At 41.1% G+C, this 19,969-nt stretch overlaps 2 protein-coding genes across 6 annotated transcripts; one reads left to right on the plus strand and one right to left on the minus strand.

Moving 5' to 3' along the window:
• Positions 1-369: 369 nt before the first annotated feature.
• myl2a (myosin, light chain 2a, regulatory, cardiac, slow) lies at positions 370-2,800 on the plus strand. The gene is made up of 6 exons (XM_030783791.1): positions 370-459; positions 945-1,020; positions 1,341-1,445; positions 2,255-2,333; positions 2,542-2,590; positions 2,696-2,800. The coding sequence occupies exons 1-6, from the start codon at positions 424-426 to the stop codon at positions 2,798-2,800; spliced, it is 450 nt and encodes a 149-aa protein (XP_030639651.1). The 5' UTR covers positions 370-423.
• A 7,812-nt stretch (positions 2,801-10,612) lies between these two features.
• Positions 10,613-16,217, minus strand: LOC115821229 (coiled-coil domain-containing protein 63-like). Of its 5 annotated transcripts, XM_030785004.1 has the most exons (11): positions 16,054-16,217; positions 15,702-15,855; positions 15,285-15,407; positions 14,862-15,043; positions 14,258-14,535; positions 13,875-14,092; positions 13,097-13,171; positions 12,491-12,683; positions 11,886-12,086; positions 10,963-11,098; positions 10,613-10,713 (listed from the first exon to the last, which is right to left on the minus strand). In XM_030785004.1, exons 2-11 carry the CDS (start codon positions 15,819-15,821, stop codon positions 10,710-10,712), a joined length of 1,530 nt encoding a protein of 509 aa, XP_030640864.1. In that variant the 5' UTR covers positions 15,822-15,855; positions 16,054-16,217; the 3' UTR covers positions 10,613-10,709. The 5 variants fall into 5 exon arrangements, with proteins under 5 accessions (XP_030640864.1, XP_030640863.1, XP_030640865.1 ...); XM_030785003.1 differs by lacking the exon at positions 10,613-10,713 and having other exon boundaries at positions 10,900-11,098; positions 15,702-15,851; XM_030785005.1 differs by lacking the exon at positions 10,613-10,713 and having other exon boundaries at positions 10,900-11,098; positions 14,351-14,535.
• Between the last annotated feature and the right edge of the window lie 3,752 nt (positions 16,218-19,969).

The raw sequence follows: 19,969 nt of genomic DNA on the forward strand, positions 1-19,969 counted from the left end.
GTGTGTGTCTTTCTGTTGAAAACTGGTGTAGTATATGTGACATGTGTGTGTCTTTCTGTTGAAAACTGGTGTAGTATATGTGACACGTGTGTGTCTTTCTGTTGAAAACTGGTGTAGTATATGTGACACGTGTGTGTCTTTCTGTTGAAAACTGGTGTAGTATATGTGACACGTGTGTGTCTTTCTGTTGAAAACTGGTGTAGTATATGTGACACGTGTGTGTCTTTCTGTTGAAAACTGGTGTAGTATATGTGACACGTGTGTGTCTTTCTGTTGAAAGCTGGTGTAGTATATGTGACACGTGTGTGTCTTTCTGTTGAAAACTGGTGTAGTATATGTGACACGTGTGTGTAATATACTGTGCAGGCACCTAAAAAGGCGAAGAAGAGGACGGCTGAAGGCGCCAACTCCAACGTCTTCTCCATGTTTGAACAGGCTCAGATTCAGGAATTCAAGGAGGTTGGTTGTTTCCTCTTTTTCTCCATTTCTCTCTCTCCCTCTCTCTCTGTCACTCTCTGACCCCCCCCCCCCCGCTCCCCGTCTTGTCTCACGTGCTGACTGTAGATCACTCTCTATCTTCTCATCTGCCTCTTCTTTCATCCACTCACACTGTCATTTCTGTAAATCACTCATTTGTCTGTTCTTTCAATCACTCACGCTGTCATTTCTGTAAATCACTCATATGTTAAAAGCAGTGATGCTGAAATAAAGTCCTCTGATCTAATATTTTCTCACATTAGCATCATTCGTTTACATCCACCAGTGTTCCAGTCTTATGAGGAATACTGTACAGGAATAAATGGGTTTTACTTATGGGAGAAAGCAGCATGAGGAATTATTTTAAACACAGATACATATAACACACATTTCATAGATACATATAATACCCATTTCATAGTGCCTCAGTTAACTTCTTATTTTAATGTTTATGCTGATTCTGACAGGCTTTCACTATTATGGACCAGAACAGAGACGGCTTCATAGACAAAAACGACCTACGAGATACGTTTGCTGCGCTGGGTGAGTTAAGACAACACATCTCCATGTTTAAACAGGGCAGAGAGAGGGAAAGAGAAAGGAGTGGGGAGAGCAGGGGCTTGGTAAGGGAACTTGGGGTCACCAACATTTTACAGCGCTGTGCCCTCCTCTATAATACCAGTATAATACCTATAATGTAATATATATATATATATATATAGAGAGAGAGAGAGAGAGAGAGAGAGAGAGAGAGAGACAGAGAGAGAGAGATTGAGAGCTTGTATTTGTGTGTAAAAAATATTAATGGAGGACCCCTTCTGAAGTGTACTTTTTCACAGCCTCTTTTCTCTGTAATCCAACAGGGCGCCTGAATGTGAAGCAGGAGGAGATTGATGACATGTTAAAAGAGGCCTCTGGTCCAATCAACTTCACCGTCTTCCTCACCATGTTCGGAGAGAAACTGAAGGGTTAGCTTTCCCTAGTCTTTAATGACATGACAGGAGAAGGGCAAGCCTTTTAGTCTTTACTGAAATGGACTCTAAGTCCAGAGTGTTTGTCATTCTAACTCATACAGGGCTCCTGAGCAGCACTGTCTAACAGTCCACACTCGGATTTAAAAACCATTCCTGTGCCACATCAGGCAACTGTGGTCAGGAGGAACACTCATTTAAACACTACTGAACACTACTGAACACACCAGGTGACTGGTCAGGAGGAACACTCATAGAAACACCACTGAACACTTTCCCTCACGCACAGCCCCTGTCCCCACGGCTACACCATGGTCAATGTGCCAAGGCAGTTATAGGTGGAGTTACGTGAATAGTGAATAGTGAATAGCGAAAATACTTTCCAGTTGATTGTGCAGAGAATGAGGGACTTGTTTTACATGTAAGACAGGAAATGTGTAAGACAGCAGGCATGTGCTAAGCTCCCTCACCTTATTTCAGGAGAGTGCTATGTAATGATGGAGAACCACGGCATCGTGGGTCATTGGGCATTCCAAACCTGCAGAAAAATAGGGTGCATAGCAACAAAAAAAGTTAAAAGTAAAACTCACTTTGGATCAGTGTCTACGACCTTAGTGAAGTTACAATGTATGGTCCTGAACAGAGTTACACAGAGTTTACTGAACTGGTCATGTGTACAGATGTGAGTTTACTGAACTGGCCATGTGGACAGGTGTGAGTTTACTGAACTGGTCATGTGGACAGGTGTGAGCTTACTGAACTGGTCATGTGGACAGGTGTGTTAGGTCACTGTCGGTCCTCCACAGGTGCAGACCCGGAGGAGACAATCCTGAATGCCTTTAAAGTCTTTGACCCAGAGGGAAAGGGAGTCCTCAGGAAGGAATAGTGAGTTATATTATAGTTATTGGCTCTTTCCACTGTTATACACTGTATATGTATCAGTTTATGTATGTGTGTGTGTTACTTCTGTCTTAATGCAGTTTATGTGTGTGTGTGTGTTACCCACTGTCTTAATGCAGTTTATGTATGTGTGTGTTACCTACTGTCTTAGTGCAGTTTATGTATGTGTGTGTTACCTACTGTCTTAATGCAGTGTTACAGAAATGCTGACCACACAGGCTGATAGATTCACACCAGAGGAGGTAAGACCTGCTCATACTATAGAAAATACCGTAATCACACCCTAATGAGACTGTTCTCTAAAAAGTGAGACAGTGTGAGACTGAGCAGTCTTTGGTTTTCCTCAGATGGAGCAGATGTTTGCTGCCTTTCCTCCTGATGTGGCGGGAAACCTTGACTACAAGAACCTGGTACACATCATCACACACGGAGAGGAGAAGGACCAGGAGTAAACTGTTTGTCTGCCCTGTGCCCCCTGATTCAAACTGTCTCACCCTACCTGTGCCTGTCTATCTCTTCCCACTCATTGTGTAAGAGACATGAGGTGCACCAGAGATGGACCCATAGGGGAAGAAAAAGACAGGAATAACTGACAACATTTTATCTGCAGTTTATTTATGTAGGATCTGTGAAGATGACTGGTTTTACTGCTTGTACAATAAACCACTGTGGGACTTTCAGTGCAGTGTCCTGCAACAATTTATTTCACACTGAATCAGGTTACTTTGTCCTGCAATGACTGTCTTCTATACATTCATTTTTAGACATTACTTGAAAATCCCTTGTATTACATAGTAATCATTGTTCACAATAACATATACAATGTGTAAATATGTAAAATATGTATTTTTATATTGAAAGTGGAAAAGTATTTTGCAGTACATTTGAGAGCAACAACTTTGACATGTACCAATATGTATCATTTAGAGACTTCTTTCAAACACATTGAAAACCATGTAATTTGATTCTGTTTTAATTTCATTTCAGTTTCCTCTAAATACACACATATGTGCTATGGAGACCTCTCTCTGTACACAAAACTTAACTTAGGAAGTGTGATACAGCTAAATAGTTGAACATCATAATGCAGCAACAAACAGCTACAATATCCTGGAATCATAGAACACACAGCTCAAAAACATTGTAGCTGAGTGAATTATATGACTTGCTATCAAAATTAATCATGATTGGAAAATCATCAGTTACACAACTAGCCTGAAAAGTAGATCCTAATACAGAGACAGAGCAGTCTGTGTGTACAGGTTGGTACGTGTGGATATATGTTGTTATGTGTTGGTGTGTGTGTGTGGGTATAAGTTGTGTATGGGCAGGTGTGTGTATGGGTATACGTTGTATATGTGTTGGTGTGTGGGTATATGTTGTGTATGTGTTAGGGCATGTTGGTATATGCTGTGTATGTTAAAACAGGGGAAAATAGTGAGTGGAGGGAGAAGATGGGACTAGCATTCTCAGGCGTTCTCCTTTGCTTTATTAACATTAAAATACAGAAAATCATCTCATTCTCACACATACACACACGCACATATATATTAGCAGTATGGTATTATTTAGCCTAAAGCTTATTAATATTCACATCAATAACAATTCTGATTCACTTAATAAAGCTTTTACAGCTATCATAGACACATTTGGCTTTAACCAATATGTCCACGAACCAACTCATTTCAGTGGCAACACTTTAGATCTTATTCTAGCTCGCGGACTAAATATCTCTCACGTTGTCGTCTCTCCTTACTCCGCTGACCTCTCAGACCATTTTCTTATTACTTTCCAAGTAACTCTTCCGTTGACGCCAGTTGTCTCTACCGCGGTTCGCAGCTGCCATCGCGTTAATCCTTCCACCACTGCTGCGCTCGGTGATCTGCTTCTTACTGCTCTCAGCTCTTTCAATAATCAGCAAAGATGTTTGAACTACTTGACGGACAGCATAAATTCTACCCTTCGTAATGCACTAGATATGGTAGCACCATTAACTATAAAAAATAGACGTAAACACTTAACACCCTGGTTTAATAATGAAACCCGCGCGCTGAAGCAGGTGTGTAGAAAATTGGAACGAAACTAGCGGGCAACCAAACGAGAGGTTTTTCGCCTTGCATGGCACGACAGACTGATAGATTATAAACGTACTCTCTACACAGCCAAATCCGCGTATTACTCGAAAATAATTAATGTTAACAAAAATAACCCCAGGTTCCTTTTTGATACAATATCTAAACTTACCCAGAATCACTCCCCTCAATCTAGCCCTTTTACCGCAAACGATTTTGTTGAATTTTTCTCGCAAAAAAAGACTTAATTCGTCGTAATATTCAAATTAATTTATCAAATCAGACTGCGTGCACGCTCTCTGTTACTGCGCCTAAGAGTAGTCAGGATGTGCACCCTTTAACTCAATTTAACCCTATCTCTCCAGACGCACTGTCCAAATTGGTGCTCTGCTAAACCAGCTTCTTGCCTCCTTGATCCCCTACCTGCTAAACTTTACATGGAGCTTTGGTTCTTGGCCCAACAATCTTAAACACTCTAAATATGTCACTTAAATCTGGTATTGTACCCTCCTCTTTTAAAACAGCCGTGATCAAGCCCTTACTTAAAAAAACAAACTTCAGGTGTTTTCACTCTACTGAAACCGCGCTTACTAGAGTAACTAATAATCTTTTATTAGCTATGGATGCTGGTGCTACTTCTGTTCTTATTCTGCTTGATCTGGGTGCAGCATTTGACACGGTCAGTCACACTATATTGTTAAAGTGCCTGGAAAACCAAATTGGCGTTCGTGGCCTGGCGCTCTCTTGGTTTGAATCTTATCTCTCTGAGAGAAAGCAGTGTGTCCACTATAATAATGTGACCTCTGAATACCGTAAGCTTAACTATGGTGTTCCTCAGGGATCAGTCCTTGGCCCTCTTCTATTCTCTATTTACATGCTCCCTTTGGGTGACATTATTCGTAGTTACAACATTAACTTCCATTGTTATGCTGACGATACTCAGATTTTCTTACCTATCCAGCACAATGACCGTCCTGAATTGGCTAACCTTGAGGCATGTCTTTGTGCTATTAAGGGTTGGATGTCTTCAAATTTTCCTGATGCTTAACGCAGGCAAGACTGAAATGCTGATCATTTGTCCCCCTACGCATAAGCATCTTTCTAGTGATCTTACCCTAAATTTTGACAACTGCATCATCTCTCAAAACTCTTCAGCTAAAAATTTTTTACTCTAGTCTCTCGCTAGTCACTCATATCAAGAACACAACCAAAACTGCCTTTTATCACCTCCGTAACGTTGCTAAAATTAGGCCCTTTCTAAGTATGGCTGATGCAGAAACCATTGTTCACGCATTCATCAAGTCTCGCCTCGATTACTGCAATGTTCTTTACTCTGGCCTGCCTGCCTCTAGTACCAATAGTTTTCAGCTGGTCCAGAATGCTGCTGCTAGAATTCTGACCAGAACAAAGAAGTTTGATCACATTAGCCCTGTCCTGGCTTCCCTTCATTGACTCCCAATTCATGTAAGGGCAGATTTTAAGGTCCTCTTATTAACATATAAAATTTTACATAGGCTTGCGCCTTCCTACCTGTCTGACTTAATTACCCCCTATAATCCACCTCGTACCCTGCGCTCTCAAGATTCTGGACTATTAGTCATAGAGTTAAAAAGAAGTCCGCTGGCAACCGAACCTTTTCCTACCACTCTCCCTTCCTCTGGAATGGTTTACCTACAGAAGTTAGAGAGGCAAACTCTCTCAATACCTTTAAAACAAAACTAAAGACTTATCTATTTTCTCGAACTTATGCATTATATAATTTAGATTTGACTTTGTTATAGACATGTAAAGCCCTTTGAGACTATAAATAGTGATATTGGGCTCTAAATAAATATTATTATTATTATTATAATTATTAAAGAAATTACTAAAACAACACACAGTCACACAGTCTTAACTGATTGCTTTAATATGTCATTTTAAAGTACTAATAAATAACAGGGACACATTTCCTAACTTACGATTTACAAGACAAGATAAACAAAGATTATTGACATTTAATTATATACAAAACAACATACCATTGAAACAAAACGGAGGTTTCACCGGCAGGGCCACTGTATAGTTGTCTGCTCAACTGTCAGAGAAGCAGGCCCGTTGCCATAGAAACTCACACACACCTTACACTATCACAAAAACTATTAATTTTAAGTACTCTTTACAAATTCAAATATTCAAGTAGCCATCTATAGAGAGCAAGTATTAAGACATGAAATATACATTAATCATAAGAACAAAAACATAAAAAAGAAAGTAATCTAATGTATTTACATTGATCAGCTGTTACAATCATATGACGTCGTTCCGCCAGCACTGGACAATAGCGGTTACATTAACTACTATTTGTCACTAACCTTTCACACACAAAGATGAAACTGATTCGATTACTTATTATATTATAATATATGGAGGTGGAATATTATTATTACAATAATGCAAGCCTGTTAAAATAGGGGAAAATTGGAAGGGAGAAGACGCGACTCGCATTCTCACCCTGCGCTCACACCAGCAGCACAACAAGCGACAAAGCGACAGGAAGTCATCCATTTCCAATGGTCGCTGGGCGACACGGAGCGACTAGTCGCCTGGCGACAAAATCGCCGCGTCTTGGCGACCAAAAAAAGTTGAGCAACGTTCAACTTTGTGCAAATGAGCAGCGTCAGAGTCGAGCGACGGCCAATCAGAGGGCAGACGTGTTCCTCTTATATTCTTTCGCCATGAAACGTTTTCTTAAACTTTATTTCCTATATTAGCATTTTAGTTTCTAACGTTGTCTCCGCACTTGGACAGATTGCGAATGCTACTTTGCGGTCCATGGTGAAACGGCCTGTTTGAAGCAAGATCACACTGTTTATATTAAAATAAATTACCTCCAAAATACATTTTTGTGCGGGAATGCACCTGATTTGTTCAGGCGTATATTGGGCGATACATTAATAGGCCTGCCTTTCACAAAATACAAACGTGGCATTCAACGATGAATATAGCATTTAAGTAAATATAACATATAATGTAGCCTATTTATAATATTTATGAGTATATACTTTTTTTCTTTAAGAAAACTGATGCATCTCCTGTCAATACATTTGTAGCACACTTCTCCAAAACTATATTAGCAACGCCCACAAGCTGGCTGCAAGCGACAACTAGGCGACTGCAAGCGACAGCCATACAGCGACTTGGCGACAAAAAGTCGCTGCCGGTGTGAGTGCAGGGTCAGGCATTTTCCTTCTCTGCCTGAGAACGCGCACAGCTTTCGGTTGGTCTGCAGCTTTCCCTTGTGCGGCTAACACGCACAACAGAATGAATAGAGCATTACTTAAGTTAAAACATCGAACCAATGAAATGAACATTACACAAAGAAATGACATAAACATTGAAATATAAGCAAATGACAAAGACATTCAACCATTCAAACAAACCGTTCAACCATTAGTGAATCAGACTTTTCTGTCTTGAGTGATAAATTTAACTTGTCACATGTATGGGTGTGTGTGTGTGTATGGGTATATGTTGTATGTGTTGGCGTGTGTGTGTGGGTATATGTTGTGTATGTGTTGGTGTGTGGGTATATGTTGTGTATGGGCTGGGGTGTGGGGGTAAATGTGTGGGGGGTTGCATTCACTGCCCTGATGAAGTGTGTGAACAGGTGTTTGTAGTTTGTTTTTTGTGTTGGTAAGACTGGGATAAAGACAAAGCTCCGGTGATATTTCTGTTCTTGCACTGACGTTCATAGCGTAACACAATACTGACTAATACCCCAGGGCTAGGCAATAGGCTTTCTCACTCTGATCCCTCTGTCAACAACAGGAGTGAATCTTGGAAACAGAGTCCAGAATACAGCCTGTGACAATTTCCAGCCTTTCCATGGCCTTTCCTCCATCTCTCTGTTCTCTCTCCAAACACAGAGCATATGCAATCCAAAGAAGACGACACAAAACTTCATATCCACAAGAAATGTCATCCTTGACCTTAGACAGCAGAGACTGATTTGTTGAGAGTCAAGGACACTTCTCTTGTTAAAACGTTTTGTAGACAGGGTGAGAATGTATTCATGTGATAACTTATTCCTGTTTTAAAAGTTACTGCAGGCACAGAAAATGTACTGTAGGTTGTTTAAAGGCACAGAAAATTTACTGTAGGTTGTTTCAAGGCATAGAAAAGTTACTGTAGGTTGTATAAAGGCACAAAAAATTACTGTAGGTCATGTAAAGGCACAGAGAATGTACTGTAGGTCATTTAAAGGCACAGAAAATTTACTGTCAGTTGTTTAAAGGCACAGAAAACACTCCTTAGCACAGCCCTGGTGCTCAGACATGGCTGACTTTGCTTTCTGAGAGTCAAGGTAAATTGTTGTTGATTGTTTTGACATGGTGATACTCTTTTTTATTCATTTTGGCTTGCTCTTCACTCCTTTTTCCACGGTTTCATTGTTGTCTTCGAATAAGGGCAAGCTGCACAACACTGCCCCTGTCCTTCACTTTTCTACTCATGCATTTTTGCCATTCAAGCATTGTCTTCGCATCAGAATTAGTTATTAGTTATCAGTGCAGTACACCTGATGCTGTGAGGCATGACTGACTAAAATGTTGATGTGATAATATTTTGATGAATATCACACATATATCTATGATTGAAACATTGTATTTAATGATTGATGAAATAACATATCATATGGGGTCATTTCATTAAATTCTTTAATAACTGGATCTTCGTCATAAATGAATTTACAATTTGTAATAACACGGCAGATGCTTTTTTTGCACAGACCCAGTCATTGGATGGATTCACAGTTTGTCACATGGTTCTGACCTATTTGCAATACAAATAACAGCTCAGAGAACAGAAAACTGGCACTGGACCAGCACTGACAGTCATCTCACCGTAACGCTAGCCTGGTCACAGTCCGCCGTGCCAGTCATCTCACAGTAACATTGGCCTGGTCACAGTCAGCCATGTCAGTCATCTCACAATGACGCTAGCCTGGTCACAGTCAGCCGTGCCAGTCATCTCACAGTGCCATTGGCCTGGTCACAGTCAGCCGCGCTAATCATCTCAGTGACACCAGCCTGTTCACAGTCAGCCATGCCAGCCAACTCACAGTGACATTGGCCGGTTCACAGTCAGCCATGCCAGCCATCTCACAGTGCCATTGGCCTGGTCACGGTCAGCTGTGCCAGTCATCTCCTAGTGACACCAGCCTGGTCACAGTCAGCTGTGCCAGTCATCTCACAGTGACAACAGCCCACAGTCAGCTGTGCCAGTCATCTCTCAGTGACACCAGCCTGGTCACACTTAGCCGTATTCTAGGACAGGACTCCTCCCGTGTGATTTCTGTAATTTATCTGTGGGTTTCAGTAGTTTATTGATAAAGGATCCATTATGTTGCCATCTATATTTTTCCATTTTTAGAACTGCTCTTTCTTTTTTCCTCTTCCTTCTTAATTTGACAGACCAGTACTTCCCCTGATCTCTCCCCAAATATCTCAGTTGTTTTCAGTATCACTGTGTTGACAGGTGCAGTTTTTATGCTGTTGTATTTAAATTTTAAATCATCCCATAACTGGAGTGTCAGTGTTTCTGCCAGGACTGGGGAATTTGGCCACCCATTCTGTGTATTTCATGCCTTGTGCTTTTGTTGGTTTTGGTGGATCTCCGCAATGCTTACCAGCTGGTCCGAATCCATGAGGGGGACAAGTGGAAGACGGCCTTTAACACCACCTCTGGGCACTACGAGTACCTGGTAATGCCCTTTGGTTTACCTAACTATTGGGTCTTGGCCTGTCAACCCTCACATGGAGGGCACATCATCACTGTCATTATTACAGCAGGCACTTACTCTCTGGGTCTGTAATTTCTTGGTCTGATGCTTCAAAGTCTCTCTCTTTTTCTTTTACAAAAGGGATGAATACAGAAAAACAGACCTTAAATAAAAACTTTCAGAGTCTATTAGATAAAGATAAGGATTTCATCCTGGCTACAGAGTTAAATAGATAATGAAGAGCTTAATGATAGAGTGTGAACACCTACAGTATCTTAATTAAAGCTCTTGGTCTGTGGAAAAAGAACTTTAATAATGTTTAATGGATCTTCTCAGTCTGTGAATGAGTCTGTGAATGCTTCCAGCCATCCTTTTCATATTTACAGTATTTAAATGTTTTAAGTCAAGAATGATAATCACAAGAATAGCACATTACTTTTAATACAACACAGTGCTTGACAATGAGAAGGAATGAGACCGGCTCTACTCAGCATGGGTAGAGTGCTGGAACTAAAGCCCTCCTCGCGGTCATCTGCAGAAGATTAAACACATTTCCTTACGGGAAAATACGCATGGACGTATGACAAAATCACATGCTGACCAGTCACAATTATGCTTCAGGATATCAATGATATATTTGTTTATGGTCATAAGTGCCCCTCCATTTCCTTCCCTTTAACAACAGATAAGGGTGAAAAGGTAAAAGAGAGACAGAAGATGATGCTGTAGATTTCTTTAATGAGAATTTCTTTTATCTGTTTTTAGTCCCTCTCAGACAGACCTGCCACCAGTGCCAACTCTCTTCCTGCCTCGTTGAGGGGTGACAGGCATGCGAATGGTTTTCCCCTGCTCTGTGTGCAGCACCTGGGGGAGAACCTGCTCGCACAGGGACTGATAATCCATCAGCTTCTCACTGCCTGTAAGGCACCCACACTCAGAGTCAGACAACAAAACATATTTTTACAAATACAGAAATGCACAGAAAACAAACAGATGACCCACAGAACTGGAACAAGTCTCATCCATCCACAGTATATGGTACAGAAAGTAAAACTAAATTTATGTTTTCATCTTATATGGCGTCTAGACATATTTACAACTTAATGAGGAATAAATATTACATTTTTCACCATTCCACTGCTACCAAACCCATGGGACAAACACAGACGCTTTAACCAAAAGTCCCTCACACAATGCAAATAGTTTAAACTAACTAAAATTACTCTACTTAGTATTGTCAGACTTCTATTGTAATTCATTATACAGACTTGTGTAACTCAGTATTGTCAGACTTCTGTTGCCTGTTTGATGTTACTGAGTTATGACTGCATGCATGTGATCAGTCTGCAGTTAAGCCCAAATATTTTAACTGAGGTCTAATCATGACTGTCCAGACTGTAAAAACTTCACCAGCCTCCAAATTAAGCAAACTCTAGTTGGTATACACAAAAGCCAAAAGCCAAATGGCCTTGCTGACAGACGGGGGGGTCATAGGGTTTATCTAAGGGCTGGAGACGATGAGTTCGTTAACCCCACTGTTTTAAAGACACAGTTCCATTACATTAACTAAATTAATGACTTCTTGGAAGTTAAAAGTTGTTGTAATTTCTATTAACAAGTGACTTTCTATGGTGGAAAACATTTTTATCACCCACTCTCTACACATAAACTCATACTTCATAAGTCTCCAAACGGTGTATTCACCTTGTTCCAGAACGGTGCCATTGTCTCTATCCAAAAAGCTGGCAGTGAAAGGGACCTCAGCGGCAGAGGAGCGAGGGGAGGGCAGCAGGCTGCACCCTCTGATCAGCAGGTTCTGAGGGAGGAGCTCTTGCTCCTCTGCCTCTTTAAACACTGACTCCACCAAGACCATCAACCACTCATGGACCCGCCCCTCCAGAATACCTATGGTATATTTTTATGTCCCCATGAGTTAAAACCAGCAATAATAATGACAAACTAGCTTCTACATGTCAGCAAAGAAACAAGATAAAAAAAAACAGAATCAGGAATCAGTGAGAGAACAAGCGGCCAAGAGAGAGAGATCGAGAGAGAGAGACAGAGAGTGACAGAGAGAGTGAAAGACATGGGTAAGAATGACTTATCCGTTTAAATTTCCACTCTGTCTATTTTTCAATAGGGTCCGGTAACTCAGTCCACCTGGGCTTTATGGTTCTTCTTATTCTAGTGCTAAGGAGGACAAGATATCTCAAAAGAACCAAAATAACATAAATCCCTCCACGTTAACCCCAAACACAGCACAGTTCAGTAAGCTGTAGTGATGCAGGATTTCAGAGAGCCACACATACTGAGGAACTGGTCAGCATTGTCATCCTTGACCTCGGTGCTGAAGCCCAGCCTGGCAGTGATGGTTGATGGGTCACAGGTCATTTTAGAGAAGAGGTCAGACATAGCATTCCTTAGCTGGTCCAGGGTTTTACACACCAGCATACACTGGGTCATCAGAGAGTTTGCCCTGCAGCATCTCAGCTCCAGCTCAGCCTACAATGTTGAATGAGGGAGAAGGAGGGGGACAAGTGAACACTTTCTCAGAGCCACACAAATACACACAGACACACACACACCAAATGGTGACAACATAGACATATAGTCTCACAAACTATTTTCTAAGGTCTGTGGAATAATCAAATGATTTAATGTGTCTGGACAATCTGTTTGTCTGAGTCTCCATGTCACTGTATAGACACCAGATTATCATGCAGTGAGCAGAACAGTGACACTGGCCATCTCACCCACATGGGAGGGCTCTGCCACCCATGTCAGGTAGAGTATGACTAGGACACAGACCTTGAAACCCAGATATAGGACACACATCTAAACTGTCAGACACTGCCCTAACTGGGCTGCACCACTTCTAAATATGCTGTTCCAACCTATTACACTGTATACTATACCTCCAGCTCATGCAGCCGGCCCTGCCATCGATCAGTATGCTGTTTGTTCTTCAGTTCAAACTGCTGGGTGTCCCTCTGTGTGGGCAAAAACCAAGAGTCACTCAATCAGACCAACAACAGTCATCAAGGATGTGAGAAGTTTGGGAACAATACATTCTTCACATGGGTACAACATTCCTGGCGATGTGATAACTTGCAAATGACTGTGAAAAAATGTTTGTGGTTTTTGGTTCAGTCCAGGGGGATGCTGTCATTTCTGCAACACCATTCTAGAGAGAAAAGGCAAGACTACAGCAGTTATAACTGCTAAAATTGACATCATCAAAACACGCTATGACTTTGTATTGTATTTGACTGACTTCCAGGTGGCCAGGTGTGACAACACTGAGGACTGTAGAGGAACCAAGGTGTTTTGAGGAACTATCATAAGGGAATAAAGCCCCACAGACTGGACCTGCCATCTCATCTACCAAACTTCAGAACATTCTCAGGTGGATCCAACTCTGACCATCTACCAAACCTCAGAACATTCTCAGGTGGATCCAACTATGTCCATCTACCAAACCTCAGAACATTCTCAGGTGGATCCAACTATGTCCATCTACCAAACCTCAGAACATTCTCAGGTGGATCCAACTCTGACCATCTACCAAACCTCAGAACATTCTCAGGTGGATCCAACTATGTCCATCTACCAAACCTCAGAACATTCTCAGGTGGATCCAACTATGTCCATCTACCAAACCTCAGAACATTCTCAGGTGGATCCAGCTCTGACCATGAGTTTGTTGATGCGATCTCTCAACCTGGTGCCCTCGATGTTGAGCACATTAATGTAGCTGAAGCAGGCAAAGTTCTTCTTCTCATTGTCCTTAAACTTTCTACCAATTTCCTGGAGGTCACTCTCCCCCGTCAACTCCATGATATGTGTGTGTACGGCCTGGTACGTCTCCATACTATCACCTCCTGTTTTCTCATGCTGCGTCTGCTGGGGCTCTAAACCAATGACAGACGGAATCAGTTAAATTTACAGCCATTGGCTTTTGGTCACATGATCAGAGAAACCAATAACATTTTGATCAAAAAGAGAAAAACATTATAAGCATTTCATAAAGCATTATAAAGGTTTTGTCATCAGTCAGACAAGATGGAACTAAGCACCATTTGGCTTGTTGCAAACCCCAGCTCTGAGAGATGAATTGGAGGTAGAAAGAGAGATGAAGCAATGACAGACAAATGAGGGGAAATTAATACTTTTCTTTTTTGCCCCCTGATTCTCAGCCACAAGAATGTTTTCCTGAGATTTCTGCTCCATGAATCGGCGCAGTTTGATTTCGTGATCAATGACGCGTTTGAGTTCAATCATCTCTGTGTGATAGTGAACTGTATCCTTCTTCCCGCGTTCTTTCACAGCCAGCATTCGTGCCAATGCCTCAGACCTGCCACACAGACAAACACAAATACTGTGTTACACAAACAAGCGAATATCACATATCTTCACATAACCAACTGTGTATAGAAGTTATGAAAAATATACACAAGTCCTATCTTTACAGCTAGGGAAAGCACTGGAGGGAGACAAAGGTCTGTTAAATTTGTTTTCAGGAAAAGAAGCAGACAGACACAGACACGGACACTCACAGACAGACACAGACACAGACACAGACAGGCCAACACACACACACACACACATGCACGCGCGCACACACACACACACACACACACACACAGCTGAATTGATCCTGTGAGAACTAATCTTTGTCACCTTTGGTTATAAGCTTGGACCGATTTTTCCTCCAGTTTCTTAATCTCACTGTTTTGCTGCAGCGTCTCCTTGCTTAGCTGTTTGAACATTGTGGCGAGAGTGTTCCTCTGTCTGCGCAGGTGATCGATGTCCTCACGCAACAACTGATTATCAGCCAGGAGCACGTCAAAACAAGTTGTGGCCTACAATCATCCAAAAACATTTAAACAAACAGCTCTGTCATATCTGATGAAGACATATTATTAGTCCTCTTTTGCTAAACATTAATACACTGCTTATAAGCAGCTTTGGCTAACAGCTGTCAATAATTAAATTTTAAAAAACTGTAAATTGTAAAAGACTCATGACTGCAGTGTAGGCTGTATCGGGGATAAGACTGGAGTGTGGGCTGTATCGGGGATAAGACTGCAGTGTGGGTTGTACCTGATTGATGCGGTTCTCCATAATGCCTGTGTGCTTGATCTGGTGTCGGGGTCTCTTCTGAATGTAGAGACGACCTCCCATCTCTCTTTTTTTCACCCAAATCCTCTCCTGTATCTCTTTCATCTAATCAAACACACAGTGGGCTAACAATGATGATCATAATAATTTCTTTATTAATTTTACTCCACTTCACCCAAGGCACAACCCTTGATCCATCCTGACAGGGTAAGAACTAACACACGTACATGTACAGTCAGTGGTTGCTTCCTTTCACCTGCGAGTTTACAATACTCCATCATTTAATATACCCCATTAATTTACAGTTCACCACGTTTACACATTTGTGTACTGAGACCTAAAGCTCTCTTTCGCTCCACCCTCCTCCTATGGTAGCATAGGTGAGCTGGTTTACCGTACTTTTGAATCCAGCCGGGCGAGATGAGTCTTCTGCTCTCGAATGAGTGAAACATAATGCTCACTCTTCCCAAGAAGGTGCGTGTGTTGGTCGGAAAGGCGTTCTCTCCGCGGATGGTTCATTTGGTTGTCCAACGGGATCTTTTCAAATACCTGTCTTAAATAGAAGAGAAAAAAGATTTTGTTGGCCTTTTAAATGTTTTGTCGACCTTTCTGAACTGACACCGATTTGAATTCCATCTCGGAAAAACGACAAAGTGCTTTATTGTGAGGTCAGATCCAGAGCCTTTGTTTATGAACGAAAAGAACGATTTCATATTTTCTGAGTATTTAGTCGTATTTATGTGGAACAAACCTGTCGAAGCAAATGTATACGCTTCAGAGTGAAGACCTATTGTTTTCAGCAGATAAAGAAAGTAGTTTCTTAGAATGCATGAACAGAATCATTCCAGTCTGTCGCAACAATCGCTGTCACTCAGTATGTCCCCGCGCGTTCTGAATGAGTTATCGGGTCTTGTGCAACTGTCAACACGTACGCACTTGAATCGGTGTATTTGCAGTGCCTGACAGAAATTCCTAAGGCAGAAAAGTGTCATTTTGACGTTCAGAAAAGCCTAGTTTAATTGCATCATCGTCGCACAGGTCGCTATAGCCTGGTCAAAATAAGTTACGGTCTGTGTACAGTGAGCTTCTCTTACAATTATATGGTCCCAACCAGAACCAGAACCAGAACCAAAGACGGTAAGGTAGCGAGCTCATATTTCTTATCCATCACTATTCATCAGGTGTAAAAAGCTAATCTCTCCGGGTAAAAGTTTTAATTTAATAAGCCACTTTGCCGGCGATGCGCTGTCCAAGCAACGCCTCCGCTCAATTCTCCATAGACTAAATAAAATTCACAGACAGAATTCATTTTGGTTATCTAGTTTGTAGGGTGTCGTTTTCTTCTTTCTTCAGCTCTGCAGCTGAGGTGTATGTCCTGATTGCCTCTTTCAGGACGATGCACCAAACTATGAGAAAATCAAGAACAATTTCAGCCCATCGTAGAACAGGTTCGTTGGTTGTAGGTTATGTTTTTACTAGGTTATCTGTCGCGCTGCAACGCGCAGGAGCAAGTTCAGCTGTGAATAGCGTGTGAATACAATGTGAATAATGTGCAATAAAGGGTATTCCTCTCCCCGCGGTCGGTATCCAGTGGCTCAGGAGAATCTTTGCACTGAACTATCATTTCGTTGTTCATTTTAAAGTATGCGAAAGGACGTGTTTTAACTGGTTGGAAGAAAAAGTTTACTCATTTCCTTCAGTGTAAGCTTATTTGAATGATTCTGGCTTCATTATATTGTTCCTGTGTGAATTGTGGGATAAGTATTTTCCAGTGGGTAAAATGTTCTTGTTTGACTTTGAATTTGTATCTTTGCTTTTTCATGTACCTACCATTGTCCTGGAAACATTCTGATGTCTAGGTGATATCTTTGAAATTATTCCCTTAAGTATATGTCTGGTGTATACTTGGACAGCTAGAGCTGGCTGGGCCTAGGGGGCAGAGAGCAATGGAGTAACAGTTCAAAACAAATGAAATGGTGAGAGGTTGATATGCAGGTGCCATTATAGCAACCAAGGACACAAATGTATTTTCCAAAACTTTATCCAGGATGTAAGTTTATAACTATCCAGTATGTACATTAATTTTCCAAAACTCTATCCAGAATGTAAGGTTGGAGCTTCATCCATCCATAGGGTCTTCACCTGTGGTGATGAGTCCAGTTACTATCCTCCATATCTTGACCTGTGTACTGTTGCTCATTGGTGTGTGTCTGTAATGTGGCAGTTGGTTTTCTTTTAGCATGAAAACAGTTGAAGCTGTGCTGGCTACCAGTTAAATTGCTTTAATTTTCATTCTAGATTTTTCTGGAATACCCCCCAGAACTTTCGCATCACCTTTGTACTTAACAAGAAGTTTGTTGTAAAGACAGTCCCATCCACCCTGCAGATGCCCTGGATGGAGGAGCCGTCCGAGACATAATTTGCCAAAAACATTTCTCAGATTAAGATACCTCCACCCCTAGCAGTCAAATAAAGAAAAATCAGTCACATTTTACTTGGTCTTCTTTATTTCCTACAAATGCAAATGCGACACTTACTATATTTAGACTGTTACAACAATTAACAATTCACCTGTGACCATGCACCCACCTCTAACTGGTGTTCCAGTAATTCAATTTCAAGATAGGCCTTTCTAATCTGCCACTCCAAGTACACCATTTCTAAGTCAGTTTTAGCCATTTTCTTCAGGAGATGCATTTTATACAACTCCTTAATCGATAACTGAGAAAACATAAGGATGACATTAAATTCTACAGTTCTACATGCAGAATTAACCTGGCATTTACTGAACATCTCACTGTGTCAATCTGTGCTGTGGAGGTTGATGGACTCTCCTCCTGGTAATGCCCAGTCATGCTCTGTTAAAAAGGATAAGAACGTGTCATCCCTTTAATGTGCAATTTACACTCAAAATTCCACACAAGAATGTAAAAACATTTAAATGGAGAGAGAAATATCAGTAGCTCCCATACATAATATTAAAATGTAAACCACTGTAGGCTTTTCTGAATCCCTCTCTGTGGCAGCAGACAACGTGTCTTCATCATCATCCTGTGATGAAGAAAAGCATTCTGTTTCACTATACTTTAAACTACTATATTTGGCAAAATCTCTGGAGTATTGAATACTTACAACTCATTATGCGAGAGGACATTTGTGTGTCTTAAAACAGCATTCTGTTGGGGGTTAAAGCTATTCCAAGTTTAAATAGCCACTGAATGATATTTACTTTGTTTAATATGTCAAATATGATTGTACCTCATTTTGGTTTCTATCATGAGCCTATAGGCCTAAGCAAAATGTGCCTTACCTGTTTGAACATTTTATATTTATATCTTTTTATATTTCATTTTCAGCGGCTGCCAAGTGCGCTTTGTGCCCATGGGATTGCACCTAAAAGAAAATAGAATTTTATTCAATCACATTCCACCACTTCCACCTGTAATATTAAAAGAAAGTGTGGTTAAATGTTAAATGAATAGACTACTGCATTCAAACTTATGCATTGACTCGGGCAGCAATTCTCTCCCACGCTAATTGTCTCGCCTTTGCCGATGCAGTTGTGTTGCCCCCCTTTTTTTGAAAATGTGCTCATACTCGCCATAAACACCTATCAGAATTTCTAACTGCAGTGGGGTGAAGTAAAACGACTTTTGTTTTCGCTGGTTGCCATGGTGAATCGTAGTATCGGAGCTCCATTGATGATGGCTTTTTATAATCGTCATGCATGCGCTTAGTTGATTGAACTTACTCAGACCAGCTTTTCTGGAACCAAAATCTCAAGAGTTTCCCATCTCAGGGTTCATCAACTCAGAGTTCAGGATTAAACTCAGAGTTTCTTAAACCTGCTTTCTGGAATACCCCCTGTTCTAGTGTTGGGTGTTTGGTGGAAACAGTGATTATAGGAAACAGGTGATCAGAATTCTGGCAAGGCAGAGAAAGGCGGTGCTGACACAGAGGCAGAGGCCAGGGATGTGACATATATTGTTAAGATATTACAAATCCACATAGACATAACTTCATAACATGTCATATTGTATTATGACATTTCATGACGTATCATAACATATAAGAACTTACCACAACTGATAACTTATGCTCAGAGGAACAATAACTTATCACGACTTTACAGCTCACAGTGCAGGTAGCTTACAAATAACATTAATTTATCGAACTTCTCTCCTGGATCACTGACCATATTTTCAAAAACATATTTCCTGGGGCCATTTGGTGGATGTTTTTCAGCTTTCTGGGACTGTCAGACAGGAATGTGTTCAGAATTTGTCACATGGAGCCATTGGCTCCTCTAAATTTTTTTCTGTGGCACGTTTAAACATGCCCTGTGACTTTGTCTCTAAGGATACCCAGTCGGTATAACACTCCTTCTACAATTGTGTAGCATGCTGTCAGGTCTTTGTGTTATGGTGAACCAAGGGCAATTGCAGTGTCTGGTCTCTCCACACAGGGACAAAATTGCATTTAAAGCTCTTCGGTGATGTTAGTACATCATTCACTGCTGGATCAGGGGGATATTTCTGTATCACTGCAACCGAGGCACTGCTTTCTATCTGGGGATACTTTTACGCAGAAAGCCCTTCTTGTGTCTCAGAGCTTCTTCAACTGGTCTCATCCATGAGAACGAGGAAAATACTGCTTCTTAAATCCTC

This window comes from Chanos chanos, chromosome 9 (assembly GCF_902362185.1).
Source record: "Chanos chanos chromosome 9, fChaCha1.1, whole genome shotgun sequence".
Lineage (NCBI taxonomy): Eukaryota > Metazoa > Chordata > Actinopteri > Gonorynchiformes > Chanidae > Chanos > Chanos chanos.

Bases quoted from the DNA above. Each gene is read 5' to 3' on its own strand.
- LOC115821229 (XM_030785003.1), bottom strand. From the start codon at position 15,821: ATGAACCATCCGCGGAGAGAACGCCTTTCCGACCAACACACGCACCTT. The intron at 14,536-14,861 runs GTGACAAAGATT...TCTGTGTGGCAG, and splicing joins GTCCAAGCTTATAACCAAAG to GTCTGAGGCATTGGCACGAA. The intron at 14,093-14,257 runs GTGCTTAGTTCC...TCATTGGTTTAG, and splicing joins GGTTTGCAACAAGCCAAATG to AGCCCCAGCAGACGCAGCAT.
- myl2a (XM_030783791.1), top strand. From the start codon at position 424: ATGTTTGAACAGGCTCAGATTCAGGAATTCAAGGAG. The intron at 460-944 runs GTTGGTTGTTTC...TGATTCTGACAG, and splicing joins AGATTCAGGAATTCAAGGAG to GCTTTCACTATTATGGACCA. The intron at 1,021-1,340 runs GTGAGTTAAGAC...GTAATCCAACAG, and splicing joins AGATACGTTTGCTGCGCTGG to GGCGCCTGAATGTGAAGCAG.